The following is a 17,769-nucleotide window of genomic DNA, read 5'->3' on the forward strand; positions in this document are numbered from 1 at the left end:
CATGCCCTTTAGCTGTGGGCCTTACTGATGCACTTCATCAGGCTCTGTCCCGGTCAGCACTTTCCTGCTGGGACACAACACAGTAGGGCTGCTGCCACTGTAGAGCAGCAATGCTCTATACTACTGTTGTGCCTTTATTCACAGTGGGAACAGTTTATCCCCCCCCACCCTTGTCTCCTCTTCCCTCTTTCTCCTCTCCTCCCTTCCCGCCCTTCCTAAGTGCTCCTCCACCAAACTCTCTCAGCCCTTTCCATTTCCATTTAATCTAAACAGTTCATTTTCCACTTCCTGTTTCCTGTAAATGGAAAGGAACATTTCTGCGCCAGGCACGGTGGCACCACGAGAGAGAGAGAGAGAGAGAGAGAGAGAGAGAGAGAGAGAGAGAGAGAGAGAGAGAGAGAGAGAGAGAGAGAGAGAGAGAGAGAGAGAGAGAGAGAGAGAGAGAGAGAGAGAGAGAGAGAGAGAGAGAGAGAGAGAGAGAGAGAGAGAGAGAGAGAGAGAGAGAGAGAGAGAGAGAGAGAGAGAGAGAGAGAGAGAGAGAGAGAGAGAGAGAGAGAGCCTGTTGGATCTCATAAATCACAGGAGTACAGACTTGGCAAAGTGGCCCACAGACACACATCTACTCCCATACTCACAGACACACAATATAAAGGCCATTTCTATATTTCCATCTCCTCCCCCCTTTAGAATACTGATCATGTTAGTGCCAAACAGGAATTCCAGGTGTCATCTCTGGTGACAGAATGGAGGTAGCTAGCTAACAAGATATTGATCTGGGTCCCGAGATTATTCAGGTGAGATTGATCAGTTTAGAGGTGTTTGTAATGTCACTTTCATATGCAACTGTGATTGCTTTGACTGCTCTCCGTCTTGACCCAATCAAAGCCCCCACAATGTAATGTCTACTGCCAAACCCTGATGACGGCTACAGGCGACCGAAACGGTTTGACTTGGAACAATTCGGAAGCATTTCTATCAACTGTCCTCCAAGAGTTGCTGAATTTAGTTTTCTCTTTAGTTAGTGGGTTCGATTCCCGGGACCACCCATACGTAGAATGTATGCACACATGACTGTAAGTCGCTTTGGATAAAAGCGTCTGCTAAATGGCATATATTATATTATTATATTATTATTAGTTTGCAGTCTCAATTCATTCACCTTGGTTGGAGAGCGAGGTTCCCCAGATGCTCAGGGGAAAGCAGACGATCCGCTAAGTCGACTCTTTAGAAGAGTTTTTCAGCCCTTTTCTCAGAGGAGGCCTGCAGCCTCTGCATAACTCTTGTGTATTAGGAGCTGACTAACGCTTCAAGTACTCCGACTGTCCATGGTCTTCTCTGTAAAACGGGCGGTATTCATATATGTTCTCAGAGTAGGAATGCACATCTAGGATCGGCACTCCTAGCTCAGAGAAGCGTGTCACATACGGCCGTAGGAGAACAGTCTGAAATATATGGCTTTTTGAGGATCTCACTGTAATACAGGGAAATGGTAGCGATCTTTTCACACTCTGATGCAGTCACCACCCCGCACAAACGTACTGCATCTACAGCAGACTATCAGAAATCAATGAGGCACAACTCCGTGTTCTTCTCTCAGTTGAGCAAATGTGTGCGTTACTGTGTGCATGCGGGCATGATTGATTACCAGAAGGATCTGTATGCACTTTGTGCTTTGAAGCGCTGGCTCATGTATGAATGGATGATTTGTGAAATATTTACTTTTTCATCTCTTTCTCTAACCCCTCTCATCTGCCACTACCTCTCCTCTCTCCTCCACCCCTTCTCTCCTTTCCCTAGGTGTTGAAGGGCAGTAAGAAGCTGTCCCTGTGGGTGCGGTCGGTGGGGCGTATCCCGGGGGGTTATGTCACTAATCATGTGTACACCTGGGTGGACCCTCAGGGTCGTAGTGTGACCCCTCCCCCTGACCTCCCAGAGCACCGCAGTGCCACCCTGAGACGCAACGACAGCCAGCGACGCAGCAACATGCAGCTACTGCAGGAGGGAGACGAGAAGAAGGTGAGCCGGTAGTCAAACACACACACACATGGTCAATCCCCAGTTGGTTGGCTGGCAGGGTGAAAGGTCACTGAACACACAAGTACACACCCAGAAAGAGTCCATCCACAATATCGCTGGCCTCTGATAATGCCGTAATTTAGTGTCATTTAGTGTTGGGCGTTTACACAGTGTTTCCAGATGCCAGCTGTTCAGGGCCTTCACATGGATAATAATGTTTTATTGTTGCGACAAATGCTCTGCTTAGCCAATAATAACTCACCAACAATAGCCACAATAGCTGCTCAACTCACTGTAAGAAACACACAGCGTTCAGAATGTTAGACAATGCTGGAATCCGCATATTTTTTCTCTCTCAAATCTCTCTCCCCCCCCTCTCTCTTCCCCCCTTCTCTCTGTCAGGTGAACTTGGTATTGGACGATGGCCGTTCGCTGGGTCTGATGATCCGGGGTGGGGCAGAGTATGCCTTGGGGATCTACATCACAGGAGTGGACCGGGGCTCTGCTGCAGAGTGTGGAGGACTCAAGGTAACCACTGATGTGGCCCGAGTCCCAAATGGCACCCTTTGTCTACAGTGCACTACATTTGAGGTCACTAGAGCTGTCCATGGTGCTAAATACTGTCCTGGGCAGTTCTCCTCCTCTGTTCTTTTTCTCTCTCGTCTCTTTCTCTGTGTCATTTCCCTCTACTTTGTGCTCCCTGTTTTATCTGTATTCTCTGCAGTGGGTATCAGGTGCACAGACTAATGTTTAATAGCGGGAACCGGGTCACCAAGATTTAAAGAGATTTCCTGCCCAAACCCACTCCCGTTTCCCTGGATAAATAACAGTGAGAAATATAATTGTAATAAATAATATCTATGAACAGCATGACATGAAATGGAACTGTTAAATGATATGCCATGTCTCAATCGGTCTTCTCCAAGGGCTTCTTTGCTCTGCTATCTGCGTGATCAATCATCAATGCTCAGGGTGGGGACACAATGCATGTAGCATCTCATATGGAATGCAGTTCACAATGCATGTAGCATCTCATATGGAATGCAGTTCACAATGCATGTAGCATCTCATATGGAATGCAGTTCACAATGCATGTAGCATCTCATATGGAATACAGTTCACAATGCATGTAAGCATCTCATATGGAATGCAGTTCACAATGCATGTAGCATCTCATATGGAATACAGTTCACAATGCATTCTCATATGGAATGCAGTTCATGCATGTAGCATCTCATATGGAATGCAGTTCACAATGCATGTAGCATCTCATATGGAATACAGTTCACAATGCATGTAGCATCTCATATGGAATGCAGTTCACAATGCATGTAGCATCTCATATGGAATGCAGTTCACAATGCATGTAGCATCTCATATGGAATGCAGTTCACAATGCATGTAGCATCTCATATGGAATGCAGTTCACAATGCATGTAGCATCTCATATGGAATGCAGTTCACAATGCATGTAGCATCTCATATGGAATGCAGTTCACAATGCATGTAGCATCTCATATGGAATGCAGTTCACAATGCATGTAGCATCTCATATGGAATACAGTTCACAGTGCATGTAGCATCTCATATGGAATGCAGATCACAATGCATGTAGCATCTCATCAGCTGGTAACTTTTTGTCTTGTGACAGATTTGCTGCAGCGTAGTCTATGGTACAGTAATATTAGGACTAATATGTATGTGGACACCCCATCAAATTAGTGGATTTGGCTATTTCATCCACACCTGTTGCTGACAGATGTATAGAATCAAGCACACATCCATGTAATCTTCTAACATTGGCAGTAGAATGGCCTTACTGTAGAGCTCAATGACTAGGATGCCACCTTTACATTCAATGACATGCTAGATGATTCTGTACTTCCAGCTTTGTGGCAACATGTTGGAGAAGGCCCTTTCCTGTTTCAGCATGACAATACAGCCCTTGTACAAAGCGAAGTCCATACAGAAAAGGTTTGTCGTGATTGGTACTGAAGAACTTGACTGGCCTGCACAGAGACCTGACCTCACTAATGCTCGTGGCTGAATACAATAAAATCCCTGCAGCAATGTTCCCACATCTAGTGGAAAGCCTTCCCATAAGAGTGGAGGCTGTTAATGCAGCAAAGGGTGGATCAACTCCATATTTATGCCCATGATTTTGGAATGAGATGTTCGACAAGCAGTTGTCCACATACTTTTGCCTATGTAGTGAAAATTACCTCTCAAAAGATTGGACACACCTACTCATTCAAATATTATTATTATTTTTTACTATTTTCTACATTGTAGAATAATAGTGAAGACATCAAAACTATGAAATAACACATGGAATCATGTAGTAACCAAGAAAGTATTAAACAAATCCAAAAAGATATATATTAAATCTGAGATTCTTCAAAGTAGCCACCGTTTTCCTTGATGACAGCGTTGCACACTCTTGGCATTCTCTCAACCAGTTTCATGAGGAATGCTTTTCCCACAGTCTTGAAGTAGTTCCCATATATGCTGAGCACTTGTTGACTGCTTTTCCTTCGCTCAGCGGTCCAACTCCTCCCAAACCATCTCAATTGGGTTGAGGTTGGGTGATTGTGGAGACCAGGTCGCCTGATGCAGCACTCCATCACTCTCCTTGAACAAATAGCCCTTACACAGGCTGGATGTGTGCTGGGTCATTGTCCTGTTGAAAAACAAATGATAGTTCCACAAAGCGCAAACGAGATGGGACGGTCTATTGCTGCAGAATGCTGTGGTAGCCATGCTGGTTAAGTGTCTCTTGAATTCTAAATAAATCACAGACAGTGTCACCAGCAAAGCACCCCCACACCATAACACTTCCTCCATGCTTCACGGTGGGAACCACACACGGAGAGATCATCCGTTCACCTCCTCTGCGTCTCACAAAGACACGGCGGTTGGAACCAAAAATCTCAAATCTGGACTCATCAGACCAAAGGACAGATTTCCACTGCTCGTGTTTCTTGGCCCAAGCAAGTCTCTTCGTCTTATTGGTCTCCTTTAGTAGTGGTTTCGTTGCAGCAATACGACCATGAAGGCCTGATTCACACAGTCTCCTCGGAACAGTTGATGTTTAGATGTGTCTGTTACTTGAACTCTGTGAAGCATTTATTTGGGCTGCAATCTGAGGCTGGTAACTCTGATGAACTTATCCTCTGCAGCAGATGTAACTCTGGGTCTTCCTTTCTTGTGGTGGTCCTCATGAGAGCCAGTTTCATCATAGCACTTGATAGTTTTTGTGACTGCACTTGAAGAAATTCAGTGAAATATATAGTTTCACAGACATATTGTTGCATTTCTTTCTGGTTTGTGCGAAATCGTTAAGAATAATATAAAACCAGTCTGCACACCACCAAGGTGAATTGGTTTAGTCTTGACTCTTGGTTGACAGTGTTGGGGGATGGGTAATGTAGTCTTGACTCTTGGTTGACAGTGTTGGGGGATGGGTAATGTAGTCTTGACTCTTGGTTGACAGTGTTGGGGGATGGGTAATGTAGTCTTGACTCTTGGTTGACAGTGTTGGGGGATGGGTAATGTAGTCTTGACTCTTGGTTGACAGTGTTGGGGGATGGGTAATGTAGTCTTGACTCTTGGTTGACAGTGTTGGGGGATGGGTAATGTAGTCTTGACTCTTGGACAGTTGACAGTGTTGACTCTTGGGACAGTGTTGGGGGATGGGTAATGTAGTCTTGACTCTTGGTTGACAGTGTTGAGGGGATGGGTAATGGATGGGTAATAGTCTTGACTCTTGGTTGACAGTGTTGGGGGTTGGGGGATGGGTATGTAGTCTTGACTCTTGGTTGACAGTGTTGGGGGATGGGTAATGTAGTCTTGACTCTTGGTTGACAGTGTTGGGGGATGGGTAATGTAGTCTTGACTCTTGGTTGACAGTGTTGGGGGATGGGTAATGTAGTCTTGACTCTTGGTTGACAGTGTTGGGGGATGGGTAATGACTCTTGGTTGAGTCTTGACTCTTGGTTGACAGTGTTGGGGGATGGGTAATGTAGTCTTGACTGTTGGGGGATGGGTAATGTAGTCTTGGTTGACAGTGTTGGGGGATGGGTAATGTAGTCTTGACTCTTGGTTGACAGTTGATGGGTAATGTAGTCACTTTGGTGACAGTGTTGGGGGATGGGTAATGTAGTCTTGACTCTTGGTTGACAGTGTTGGGGGGATGGGTAATGTAGTCTTGACTCTTGGTTGACAGTGTTGGGGGATGGGTAATGTAGTCTTGACTCTTGGTTGACAGTGTTGGGGGATGGGTACTGTAGTCTAGACTCTTGGTTGACAGTGTTGGGGGGATGGGTAATGTAGTCTTGACTCTTGGTTGACAGTGTTGGGGGATGGGTACTGTAGTCTAGACTCTTGGTTGACAGTGTTGGGGGATGGGTAATGTAGTCTTGACCCTTGGTTGACAGTGTTGGGGGATGGTAACATATCGATGCTCGAGTGCCAAATCAACACAAATTTGTTTCTATTTAGCTTTGTTACTTCTTTTTTATATTTATGAGTCTTATTTTTGTATATATTTTTATATTTATATAGTTTTAAATGTTGTGATTATTTATTTGTGTTGTTCCAAATGTCTGAATAAAAATTACAGTTTGTGCGGAATGGTGCTTTTTGGGGGGGGCAGGTGGGGGAGGGTTCGCCCAGGGAGCCATACAAGCTAGAACTGCCACTGCTGTGGGTGGAGACCATTCAGACTCCTGTTGTGGAGCTGTTAGACTCACCAGCTGTCTGAATGGGAAGGGAACAGCTCAGGTGTGTGATTGGGCTGTGTAGAAAGTCCTCTCTTTTAAGGCTGGCTCTCAACTCTGCCGAGCTTTATTACTCTGCAGAGGTGCTGAGGGGATGGGCTTTCAATGCACAGCTCAGCTTCTGGAGCACTTTTCCTGAGTCACGTGACCTCTTCCAGCCAATCATTGGCCTACGTAGGGTAGGGAAACCTACAAACAGTATTTGTGAACTTCTTAGTTGTTCCGAGGAGGGCAGGTTGAGAAGGTATCTGTAAACTCTTGTCTTTCATCACATCTCGGCAACTGGGCCTTTCCACCAATGGACAATCCACACCTGGGACTTTCCCCAATATCATCATGGTCCTTTGTAGCTCAGTTGGTAGAGCGTGGTGCTAGTAACGCCAGCATAGTGGGTTTGACTCCCAGGACCACCCATATGTAAACTGTATGCACACATGACTGTAAGTCACTTTGAATGAAACTGCTATTCACTAGTTGTGTGTGTGTGAATTGTATCCCTGTCTCCTACTGGTCATTTCTAACTCGCAAGGTTGTATCGAAACCAGTTGCTGGTCCTCTATTTCAGTGTGTGTCCGAGCAGTGTGTCACACATTAGGTCACTAATGGACAGGAAGGATAGCTGGAGTGTGGACACTCCTTCTGAAGGATCAGACTTGCACCGTTCGACACCCACTGGCCAAGCAGGCACTTCTACAGCCCCCTATTAGAGGACCCAGACACACACTTAGGGCAGGATATGGATCCTCTGTGTTGTTAGCGACTGACAAGCCCTCCCAAGGGAAATGGAGACTAGAGAGGGAGGGGTTGAGAGAGTGATGACACTGTGGTTGATTGGGGTGTTTTTATTGAAGCCCAGCGGGGATTGGGAAAAAGAGGGAGAGGTAGCTAGAAAGAGGGAGGGAGGAGGCTCAAAGGCTCAACATCATCATTACATCTGAGAGGGGCTTCAAGGGAAAAGACTTCTGTTTCTTTCTCTTCATCCGTCTCTCTTTGCTCTGTTCCAGACGCTTGTCTGTTTACTTCTCTCAGTCTCCCTCAATCCATCCGTCTCTTGCTTTTTTTCTTATGCCTCAATGTCATCTTAAAGCCAATTTGTTCTTGAGGAGATTGTTTGTTGCATCTTCAGGTTTTTCAAAAATATTCATCTATTTTTTTTTTTTTTACCTCTGAGTTTTGATGCATGGTGGTTTGATCTGGTTTGATAGGGAAGGTGAATGTTGTCACCTGAATATATTGAAATGGTGAAATGGCTCTAGCCCTGTCGTGTCCTCTATTCTATTGAGCAGCGTGTATACATTGCACAGTAGGCCATGATGAAAAACAAAGGGATGGCAGGATCTAAATATATCCATGTCTCTGTCTGATGTGTTGCGTCTGTACCTTTGTTGACGGGTGAGATTGAACTACTACAATGGATACCTGGTATCATGGTGCTGAGACACACGCGCTTTTGATGAGTTTCGGGAAGCATAAGTCGGACACGCACGGACATGCACGGCATTCACACACGCACACACACGCGATGGACACGGAAACAATGCACACACACACACACACCCCCACACACACACACACACCCCCCCACACACACACGCACACGCACACACACACACACACCACCACAAACTCACTTCACTGATACCTTATAGCAATCATCGGTACCGACCATATGAAGTGAGGTATTCGACATGCATCCATACAGTACGCCGCAACCTTGATGTGCATAATCATTCTATTCCATGGTGTTTTGTGAATGTGTCTCTGTAATGTTCCAGCCCAGTGCTCTGTAATGGCCCCCTGTGGGCTGGTTATAAGAGGCCAGCGGGCAGGAGACCCAACTCTCTTGTGGGGATAGGGGGGTCTAGGTCTGGTAACCCACTGGGCCCGACACTTTGACTGATGGAGTTATTACAGGCGTAGCACACAGGCCAAGGGGGCCGTCCATCTCCCCCTTGCCCCCTTTACGGAAATGGAGGTGGTTGTGTCCCATGTGGCACCCTATTCCCTATGTAGCACACTACTTTTGACCAGAGCCATATGGGCCCTTGTCAAAATGTGTGCACTACATAGGGAATAGGGTGTCATTTGGGATGCAAATGGTGTCTTTAAATCCATGTTGGGATGTCGCTCTGCACCATTGAGTATGTCATGTTGGGTTTATTCCTATTAGAGGTCGACTGATTATGATCTTTCAACACCGATACCGATTATTGGAGGACCAAAAAAAGGCGATACCGATTTAAATCGGCTGATTTTTATTTATTTATTTGTAATAATGACAATTACAACAATACTGAATTAACACTTTTATTTTAACTTATTAATATAATACATCAGTAAAATCAATTTAGCCTCAAATAAATAATGAAACAAGTTCAATTTGGTTTAAATAATGCAAAAACAAAGTGTTGGAGAAGAAAGTAAAAGTGCTATATGTGCCATGTAAGAAAGCTAATGTTTCAGTTCCTTGCTCAGAACATGAGAACATATGAAAGCTGGTGGTTCCTTTTAACATGAGTCTTCAATATTCCCAGGTAAGAAGTTTTAGGTTGTAGTTATTATAGGACTATTTCTCTCTCTACCATTTGTATTTCATATACCTTTGACTATTGGATGTTCTTATAGGCACTTTGGTATTGCCAGTGTAACAGTATAGCTTCCGTCCCTCTCCTCGCCCTTACCTGGGCTCAAACCAGGAACACATAGAAAACAGCCACCCTCGAAGCATCGTTATCCATCACTCCACAAAAGCCGCGTCCCCCCTTGCAGAGCAAGGGGAACAACTACTTCAAAGTCTCGCCATTTCACATCGGTTACACCAGCCTAATCTCGGGAGGTGATAGGCTTGAAGTTATAAACAGCTCAATGCTTGAAGCACAACAAAGAGCTGCTGGCAAAACGCACAAAAGTGCTGTTTGAATGAATGCTTACAAGCCTTCTGCTGCCTACCACCGCTCAGTGAGACTGCTCTATCAAATCATAGACTTAATTATAACATAATAACACAGCTTTCCATGTTGTCTGTAGCTTGTGAGGTACGGAAACACGTTGTTGCTTTTATGAATTTTGTCTTGCTGCTTTTTGTTCTATGTTGCTCTGTCTGTATGCTATGTCTTGCTTGTCCTATGTTGCTATGTCTATGGTGCTATTGTCTATATTGTAATTGTTTTTAATAACCTGCCCAGGGACTGCTGTTGAAAATTAGCCGGCTGGCTAAAACCGGCACTTTTACTGAAACGTTGATTAATGTGCACTGTCCCTGTAAAAATAAAATAAACTAAAAAAAAAAAAATACGAGCCTTAGGTCATTAATATGGTCAAATCCGGAAACTATAATTTCGAAAAACAAAACGTTTATTCTTTATTCTTTCAGTGAAATATGGAACAGTTACATTGCTGTTACATACACAACCTTCAATGTTATGTCATAATTATGTACAATTCTGGCAAATTAATTAAGGTCTTTGTTAGGAATAAATGGTCACACAGATCGCAACGAGCGACACCAATTGGTGTCAAAAAATGCCGATTACTGATTGTTATGTTAACTTGAAACCGGCCATTCCGATTAATCGGTCGACCTCTAATTGCTATAATATTGTAGATGAATGATATGTTGATTAAAGCTGTCATTCACCCTGGAGGAGTTCTTCAATACATTACATTTATTTTTATTTTTAAATACTTCAGAATATTATTATATACAGTGTCCTTCATTTTTTTTTAAATCACTGCAAAAACAGAATGGAATAGACTACCCAGCTGGCACATTTGGTTCCTTGGAAGCTGAATGTATGTTTTTGGCTTCACATCGGTTGTGGGAATAAAACACCACATTTCCTGACCGGAAAAACCGATAAAATAAAAACATTCTGAGAACAGAAGTAAAAATGTTGCCTGTCCTGGGAATGTTTATTTTTAGATTGCAGGGAGGATCTGGGAATGTTTATTTTTAGATTGCAGGGAGGATCTGGGCATGTTTATTTTTTAGATTGCAGGGAGGATCTTGGAATGTTTATGTTTAGATTGCAGGGAGGATCTGGGAATGTTTATTTTTAGATTGCAGGGAGGATCTGGGAATGTTTATTTTTTAGATTGCAGGGAGGATCTGGGAATGTTTATTTTTAGATTGCAGGGAGGATCTGGGAATGTTTATTTTTAGATTGCAGGGAGGATCTGGGAATGTTTATTTTTAGATTGCAGGGAGGATCTGGGAATGTTTATTTTTTAGATTGCAGGGAGGATCTGGGAATGTTTATTTTTAGATTGCAGGGAGGATCTGGGAATGTTTATTTTTAGATTGCAGGGAGGATCTGGGAATGTTTATTTTTAGATTGCAGGGAGGATCTGGGAATGTTTATTTTTAGATTGCAGGGAGGATCTGGGAATGTTTATTTTTAGATTGCAGGGAGGATCTGGGAATGTTTATTTTTAGATTGCAGGGAGGATCTGGGAATGTTTATTTTTAGATTGCAGGGAGGATCTGAGAATGTTTATTTTTAGATTGCAGGGAGGATCTGAGAATGTTTATTTTTAGATTGCAGGGAGGATCTGGGAATGTTTATTTTTAGATTGCAGGGAGGATCTGGGAATGTTTATTTTTAGATTGCAGGGAGGATATGGGAATGTTTATTTTTAGATTGCAGGGAGGATCTGGGAATGTTTATTTTTAGATTGCAGGGAGGATCTGGGAATGTTTATTTTTAGATTGCAGGGAGGATCTGGGAATGTTTATTTTTAGATTGCAGGGAGGATCTGGGAATGTTTAACTGTGTTTTCTTCAATTATTTTTTTCTTGGGAGGTTTTATTAATGATCTGAGGATGGAAATTATAGGTTATTTAAAAGTAATTAAATAACATTCTCCGAATGCTGTGAATTTAGTTTTCTTAAAACTCTAAGAACGAAATGTAAAGGTTACTTTTATTGATCATGCAAACAGCTTTTTTTTACCACAGCATCAGTGAGATTTGAACCTCTGTTCATCAAATCAAATCAAATGGATTTTACAACAGTCGCTAACTAAATAATTTCCTCTCCAGTCTCATCCTGAACGTCGCGTAATCTGGGGGCAACAAACTTAACAAGATAGAGTATAGAGAGTTTTGTTGGTGTTGAGAATGGAATGTATGTTTTTAAATAATTGTCTTAGAACGCTACAAAAGTTTTCTTGCATTTTCATGTAGTAAAAATATGACATTAAATAGAACCATATGGGAACGTGTGGAATCAATGATGTGTATAAACCCTGGATCACTGACAGGGGGCGCTGTATTAAAGCCACCATGCAACCATCTTGGTACTCCTCCTCCATTGTAAAAAAGATTTTGGAAGCTATGAATGTCTTCATTAGTTTTTGACTTGTTTATTCTATTACGGACACCTTAATGTAGACTTTGAAATTATATTATGTGAGTTAAACATAAAACAAGGGTAAAAATGCATACAAAATACTTAAATACATGTTATTTTGTCCTTGAAACACATAATTGACATCGTGTAGAATTCTATTCATGCTTCATGAAGAAGTGGTCCTATTGAGGACCGGTGGCTTCAAAGCCTTTCAATGGACAGCACATAGCATCAGCAATCAAGGGTTTACAGCGCATTCAGAAAGTATTAAGACCCCTTGACTTTTACACATTTTGTTATGTTACAGCCTTATTTTAAAATGGATTTAATTGTTTTTTTCAATAATCAAGTCAAATTGTATGGGTCACATACATGTGATTAGCAGATGTTATTGTGGGTGTAGCGAAATGCTTGTGCTTCTAGCTCCAACAGTGCAGTAATATCTAACAAGTAATATCTAACAAATTACATAACATACACCCAATACACACAAATCTAAATAGGAATGAATTAAGAATATATACAATATGGATGAGAGATGTCAGAGTGGAACAGACTAAGATACAGTAGAATAGTATAGAATACAGTATATACATATGAGATGAGTAATACATAGACTAAGATACAGTAGAATAGTGTAGAATACAGTATATACATATGGATGAGTAATACAGACTAAGATACAGTAGAATAGTGTAGAATACAGTATATACATATGAGATGAGTAATACATAGACTAAGATACCGTAGAATAGTATAGAATACAGTATATACATATGAGATGAGTAATACAGACTAAGATACAGTAGAATAGTGTAGAATACAGTATATACATATGAGATGAGTAATACAGACTAAGATACAGTAGAATAGTGTAGAATACAGTATATACATATGGATGAGCGATGTCAGAGTGGAACAGACTAAGATACAGTATATACATATGAGATGAGTAATGCAAGATATGTAAACATTATTAAAGTGACTGGTGTTCCATTCCTTAAAGTGGCCAGTGAATTCTAGTCTATGCCTATAGGCAGCAAACTATAGGCAGCAAACTCTAATGTGCTAGTGGTGGCTGTTTAACAGTCTGATGGCCTTGAGATAGAAGCTGTTTTTCAGTCTCTCGGTCCCTGCTTTGATGCACCTGTACTGACCTCACCTTCTGGATGATAGCGGTGTGAACAGGCAGTGGCTCGGGTGGTTGTTGTCATTGATGATCTTTTTAGCCTTCCTGTGACATCGGGTGCTGTAGGTGTCCTGGAGGGCAGGTAGTTTGCTCATGGTAATGTGTAGGGCAATCCGCACCAACCTCTGGAGAGCCTTACGGTTGAGGGGGGTGCAGATGCCGTACCAGGCGGTTGAAACTGCCCGACAGGATGCTCTCAATGTGACAAGCCACATTTCTTTAGCCTCCTGAGGTTGAAGAGGCTCTGTTGCACCTTCTTCACCACACTGTCTGTGTGGGGGGTCCATTTCAGTTTGTCAGTGATGTGTATGCCAAGGAACTTGAGGCTTTCCACCTTCACCACTGCGGTCCCGTTGATGCAGATAGGGTGGTGCACCCTCTGCTGTTTACTGAAGTCCACGATCATCTCCTTTGTTTTATTGACATTGAGTGAGAGGTTGTTTTCCAGGCCCCACTCTCCCAGAGCCCTCACCTCCTCCCTGTAGGCTGTCTCGTTATCATTGGCAATCAGGCCTACTACTGTTGTTTCGACTGCAAACTTGATGATTGAGTTGGAGGCATGCTTGGCCACGCAGTCATGGGTGAACAGGGAGTACAGGAGGGGGCTGAGCATGCAGCCTTCTGGAGCCCCAGTGTTGAGGATCAGCGGAGTGGCGGTGATGTTTCCTACCTTCACCACCTGGGGGCGGCCCGTCAGGAAGTCCAGGACCCAGTTGCACAGGGCTGGGTTCAGACCCAGTGTCTCGATGCTTAATGATGAGCTTGGAGGGTACTATGGTGTTGAATGCTGAGATATAGTCAATGAACAGCGTTCTTACATAGGTATTCCTCTTGTCCAGATGGGATAGGGCATTGTGCAGGGTGATGGCTATTGCATTGTCTGTGGATCTATTGGGGCGGTAAGCAAATTGAAGTGGATCAAGGGTGGAAGGGAAGGTGATGATCCTTGACTAGCCTCTCAAGTGCTACGGGGCAGTAGTCATTATGTTCAGTTATCTTTGCATTCTTGGGTACAGGAACAATGGTGGCCATCTTGAAGAATGTGGGGATAGCAGAGTGGGATAGGGAGAAATCGAATATGCCCTTAAACACACGAGCCAGCTGGTCTGCGCATGCTCTGAGGACGGGGATAGGGATGCTGTCTGGACCAGAAGCCTTGCGAGCGTTAACACATTTAAATGTTTTACTCACGGCGGCCACGGAGAAGGAGAGTCCACATTCCTTGGTAGCAGGCCGCATCGGTGGCACTGTGTTCTCTTTAAAGCGGGCGAAGAAGGTGTTTAGCTTGTCTGGGAGCGAGACGTGGCTGGTTTTCCCTTTGTAGTCCGTCATTGTCTGAAGTCCACATACAGTATGTCTCTAGTCTGAGCCGTTGAATTGCGACTTTATCTCTGTATTGACGTTTAGTTTGATTGCCTTGCGGACTGAATAACTACACGTACAGTTGGAGTCATTAAAACTCATTTTTCAACCGCCTCACATATTTCTTGTTAACAAACTATAGTTTTGGTAAGTAAGTTAGGACTTCTACTTTGTGCATGACACAATTAATTTTTCCAACAATTTATTTACAGACAGATTATTTCACTTATAATTCACTGTAATCACAATTCCAGTAGGTCAGACGTTTACATACACTAAATTGACTGTGCCAGCTTGAAAAATTCCCAAAAATGATGTCATGGCTTTAGAAGCTTCTGATAGGTGAATTGACATCATTTGAGTCAATTGGAGGTGTACCTGTGGATGTATTTCAAGACCTACCTTCAAACTCAGCCTCTTTGCTTGACATCATGGGAAAATCAAAATAAATCAGCCAAGACCTCTGAAAAAAAATTGGAGACCACAAGTCTGGTCTGTCCTTCAGAAAAAAAATTGGAGACCACAAGTCTGGTCTGTCCTCCAATTTTCAAACGCCTGAAGGTACCACGTTCATCTGTACAAACAATAGTATGCAAGTATAAACACCATGGGACCACGCAGCCGTCATACCGCTCAGGAAAGAGACACGTTTTGTCTCCTAGAGAGTCAATCCCAGAACAACAGCAAAGGACCTTGTGAAGATGCTGGAGGAAACAGGTACAAAGTATCTATATCTACAGTAAAACAAGTACTATGTCAACATAACCTGAAAGGCCACTCAGCAAGGAAGAAGCCACTGCTTCAAAACCGCCATAAAAAAGCCAGACTACGGTTTGCAACTGCACATGGGGACAAAGATCGTACTTTTTGGAGAAATGTCCTCTGGTCTGATGAAACAAAAATAGAACTGTTTGTCCATAATGACCATCATTATGTTTGGTGGAAAAAGGGGGAGGCTTGCAAGCAGAAGAACACCATCCCAACCGTAAAGCACGGGGTTGGCAGCAACATGTTGTGGGGGTGCTTTGCTGCAGCAGGGACTGGTGCACTTCACAAAATAGATGGCATCATGAGAAGGAAAAGTATGTGGATATATTGAAGCAACACGTCAAGACATCAGTCAGGAAGGTAAAGCTTGGTCGGAAATGGGTCTTCCAAATGGACAATGACCCCAAGCGAATTTCCAAAGTTGTGGCAAAATGTTTTAAGGACAACAAAGTCAAGGTATTGGAGTGGCCATCACAAAGCCCTGACCTCAATCCTATAGAAAATGGGTGGGCAGAACTGAAAAAGTGTGTGCGAGCAATGAGTCCTAAAAACCCAGAGGACTCCTTGCATGATGATGCTACACACCTGTATTTGGAGAGTTTCTCCCATTCTTCTCTGCAGATCCTCTCAAGCTCTGTTATGTTGGATGGGTTTTGCTCACAGCTGTTTTCAGGTCTCTCCAAAGATGTTTGATCAGGTTCAAGTCCAGGCTCTGGCTGGGCCACTCAAGGACATTCAGAGCCTTGTCCCAAAGCCACTCCTGCATTGTCTTGGCTGTGTGCTTAGGGTTGCTGTCCTGTTGGAAGGTGAACCTTCGCCCCAGTCTGAGGTCCTGAGCTCTCTGGAGCAGTTTTTCATCAAAGATCTTTCTGTACTTTGCTCCGTTCATCTTTGCCTTGATCCTGACTAGTCTCCCAGTCCCTGCCACTGAAAAACATCCCCACACCATAATGCTGCCACCACCATACTTCACTGTAGGGATGGTACCAGGTTTCTTCCAGATGTGAAGCTTGGTATTCAGGCCAAAGAGTTCTATCTTTGTTTCATCAGAACAGATAATCTTGTTTCTCATGGTCTAAGAATCTTTAGGTGGCTTTTGACAAACTCCAAGCGAGCTGTAATGTTTATTTTACTGAAGAGTTGCTTCCATCTGGCCACTCTACCATTAAGGCCTAATTGGTGGAGTGCTACAGAGATCATTGTCCTTCTGTAAGGTTCCCCCATCTCCACAGAGAAACTTTGGAGCTCTGTGACCATCTGGTTCTTGGCCACTCTGACCCTTCTCCCCTAATTACTCAGTCTTGGTGTTTCCAAACATCTTCCATGTAAGATGGAAAGCGCTGTGTTCTTGGGGACATTCATTGTCACGTTCTGACCTTTATTTCCTTAGTTTTGTCTTTATTTAGTATGGTCAGGGCGTGAGTTGGGGTGGGCAGTCTATGTGTGTTTTTCTATGTTGGGGTTTTGAGTTCAGGCTAGTATGGTTCTCAATCAGAGGCAGGTGTCGTTAGTTGTCTCTGATTGAGAATCATACTTAAGTAGCCTGGGTTTCGCTTTTGAGTTGTGGGTGTTTGTTTTCTGAGTCAGTGTTTGTCACCACACGGAACTGTTTCGTTGATGCACGTTATTTTTGTTTTGTTCGAGTGTTCAGTTATTTTCGGAATAAATCATTATGGACACTTAACACGCTGCGTTTTGGTCCGATCCCTGCTACACCTCCTCAGAAGAGGAGGAAGAATGGCGTTACAATTACTTCGACCTCATTGCTTGTTTTTTTTCTGACATGCTGTCACGATCGTCATTCTTCTGAGGAGATACATTCTTCTTTTAATAAATGAAGAACACTTAACAAAATAACAAAACGACCGTGAAACGATATAAACCGAGTGCCGACAGGCAATACACATAGACAATAATCCACCAAACCAAAATGGCAACCTAAATAGGATCCCCAATCAGAGACAACGATAAACAGCTGCCTCTGATTGGGAACCAATTCAGGCCACCATTGACCTACATTACATAGACATACAAAAACCCCAGACAGGACAAAAACACACATACCCACCCTCGTCACACCCTGACCTGACCAAAATAACACATAAAACATAGATAAGGGTGTGACACATGCACTGTCAACTGTGGGACCTTATAAAGACAGGTGTGTACCTTTCCAAATCATGTCCAATCAATTCAATTGACCCCAGGTGGACTCCATTCAAGTTCTAGAAACATCTCAAAGGATGATAAATGGAAACAGGATGCACCTGAGCTCAATTTCGAGTCTCATAGCAAAGAGTCTGAA

The 17,769-nt window shown here is 43.3% G+C and overlaps 1 protein-coding gene across 1 annotated transcript in view; it reads left to right on the forward strand.

The window, feature by feature from the left end:
- LOC118373676 (whirlin-like) overlaps positions 1 to 17,769 on the forward strand; it is a 161,945-nt gene that overhangs the window by 61,368 nt on the left and 82,808 nt on the right. Inside the window, 2 exon segments of the mRNA XM_052521485.1 lie at positions 1,798 to 2,016; positions 2,419 to 2,544. Coding sequence (XP_052377445.1) covers positions 1,798 to 2,016; positions 2,419 to 2,544 — 345 coding nt within the window.

The sequence above is a fragment of the Oncorhynchus keta genome, chromosome 6, assembly GCF_023373465.1.
Source record: "Oncorhynchus keta strain PuntledgeMale-10-30-2019 chromosome 6, Oket_V2, whole genome shotgun sequence".
NCBI lineage: Eukaryota > Metazoa > Chordata > Actinopteri > Salmoniformes > Salmonidae > Oncorhynchus > Oncorhynchus keta.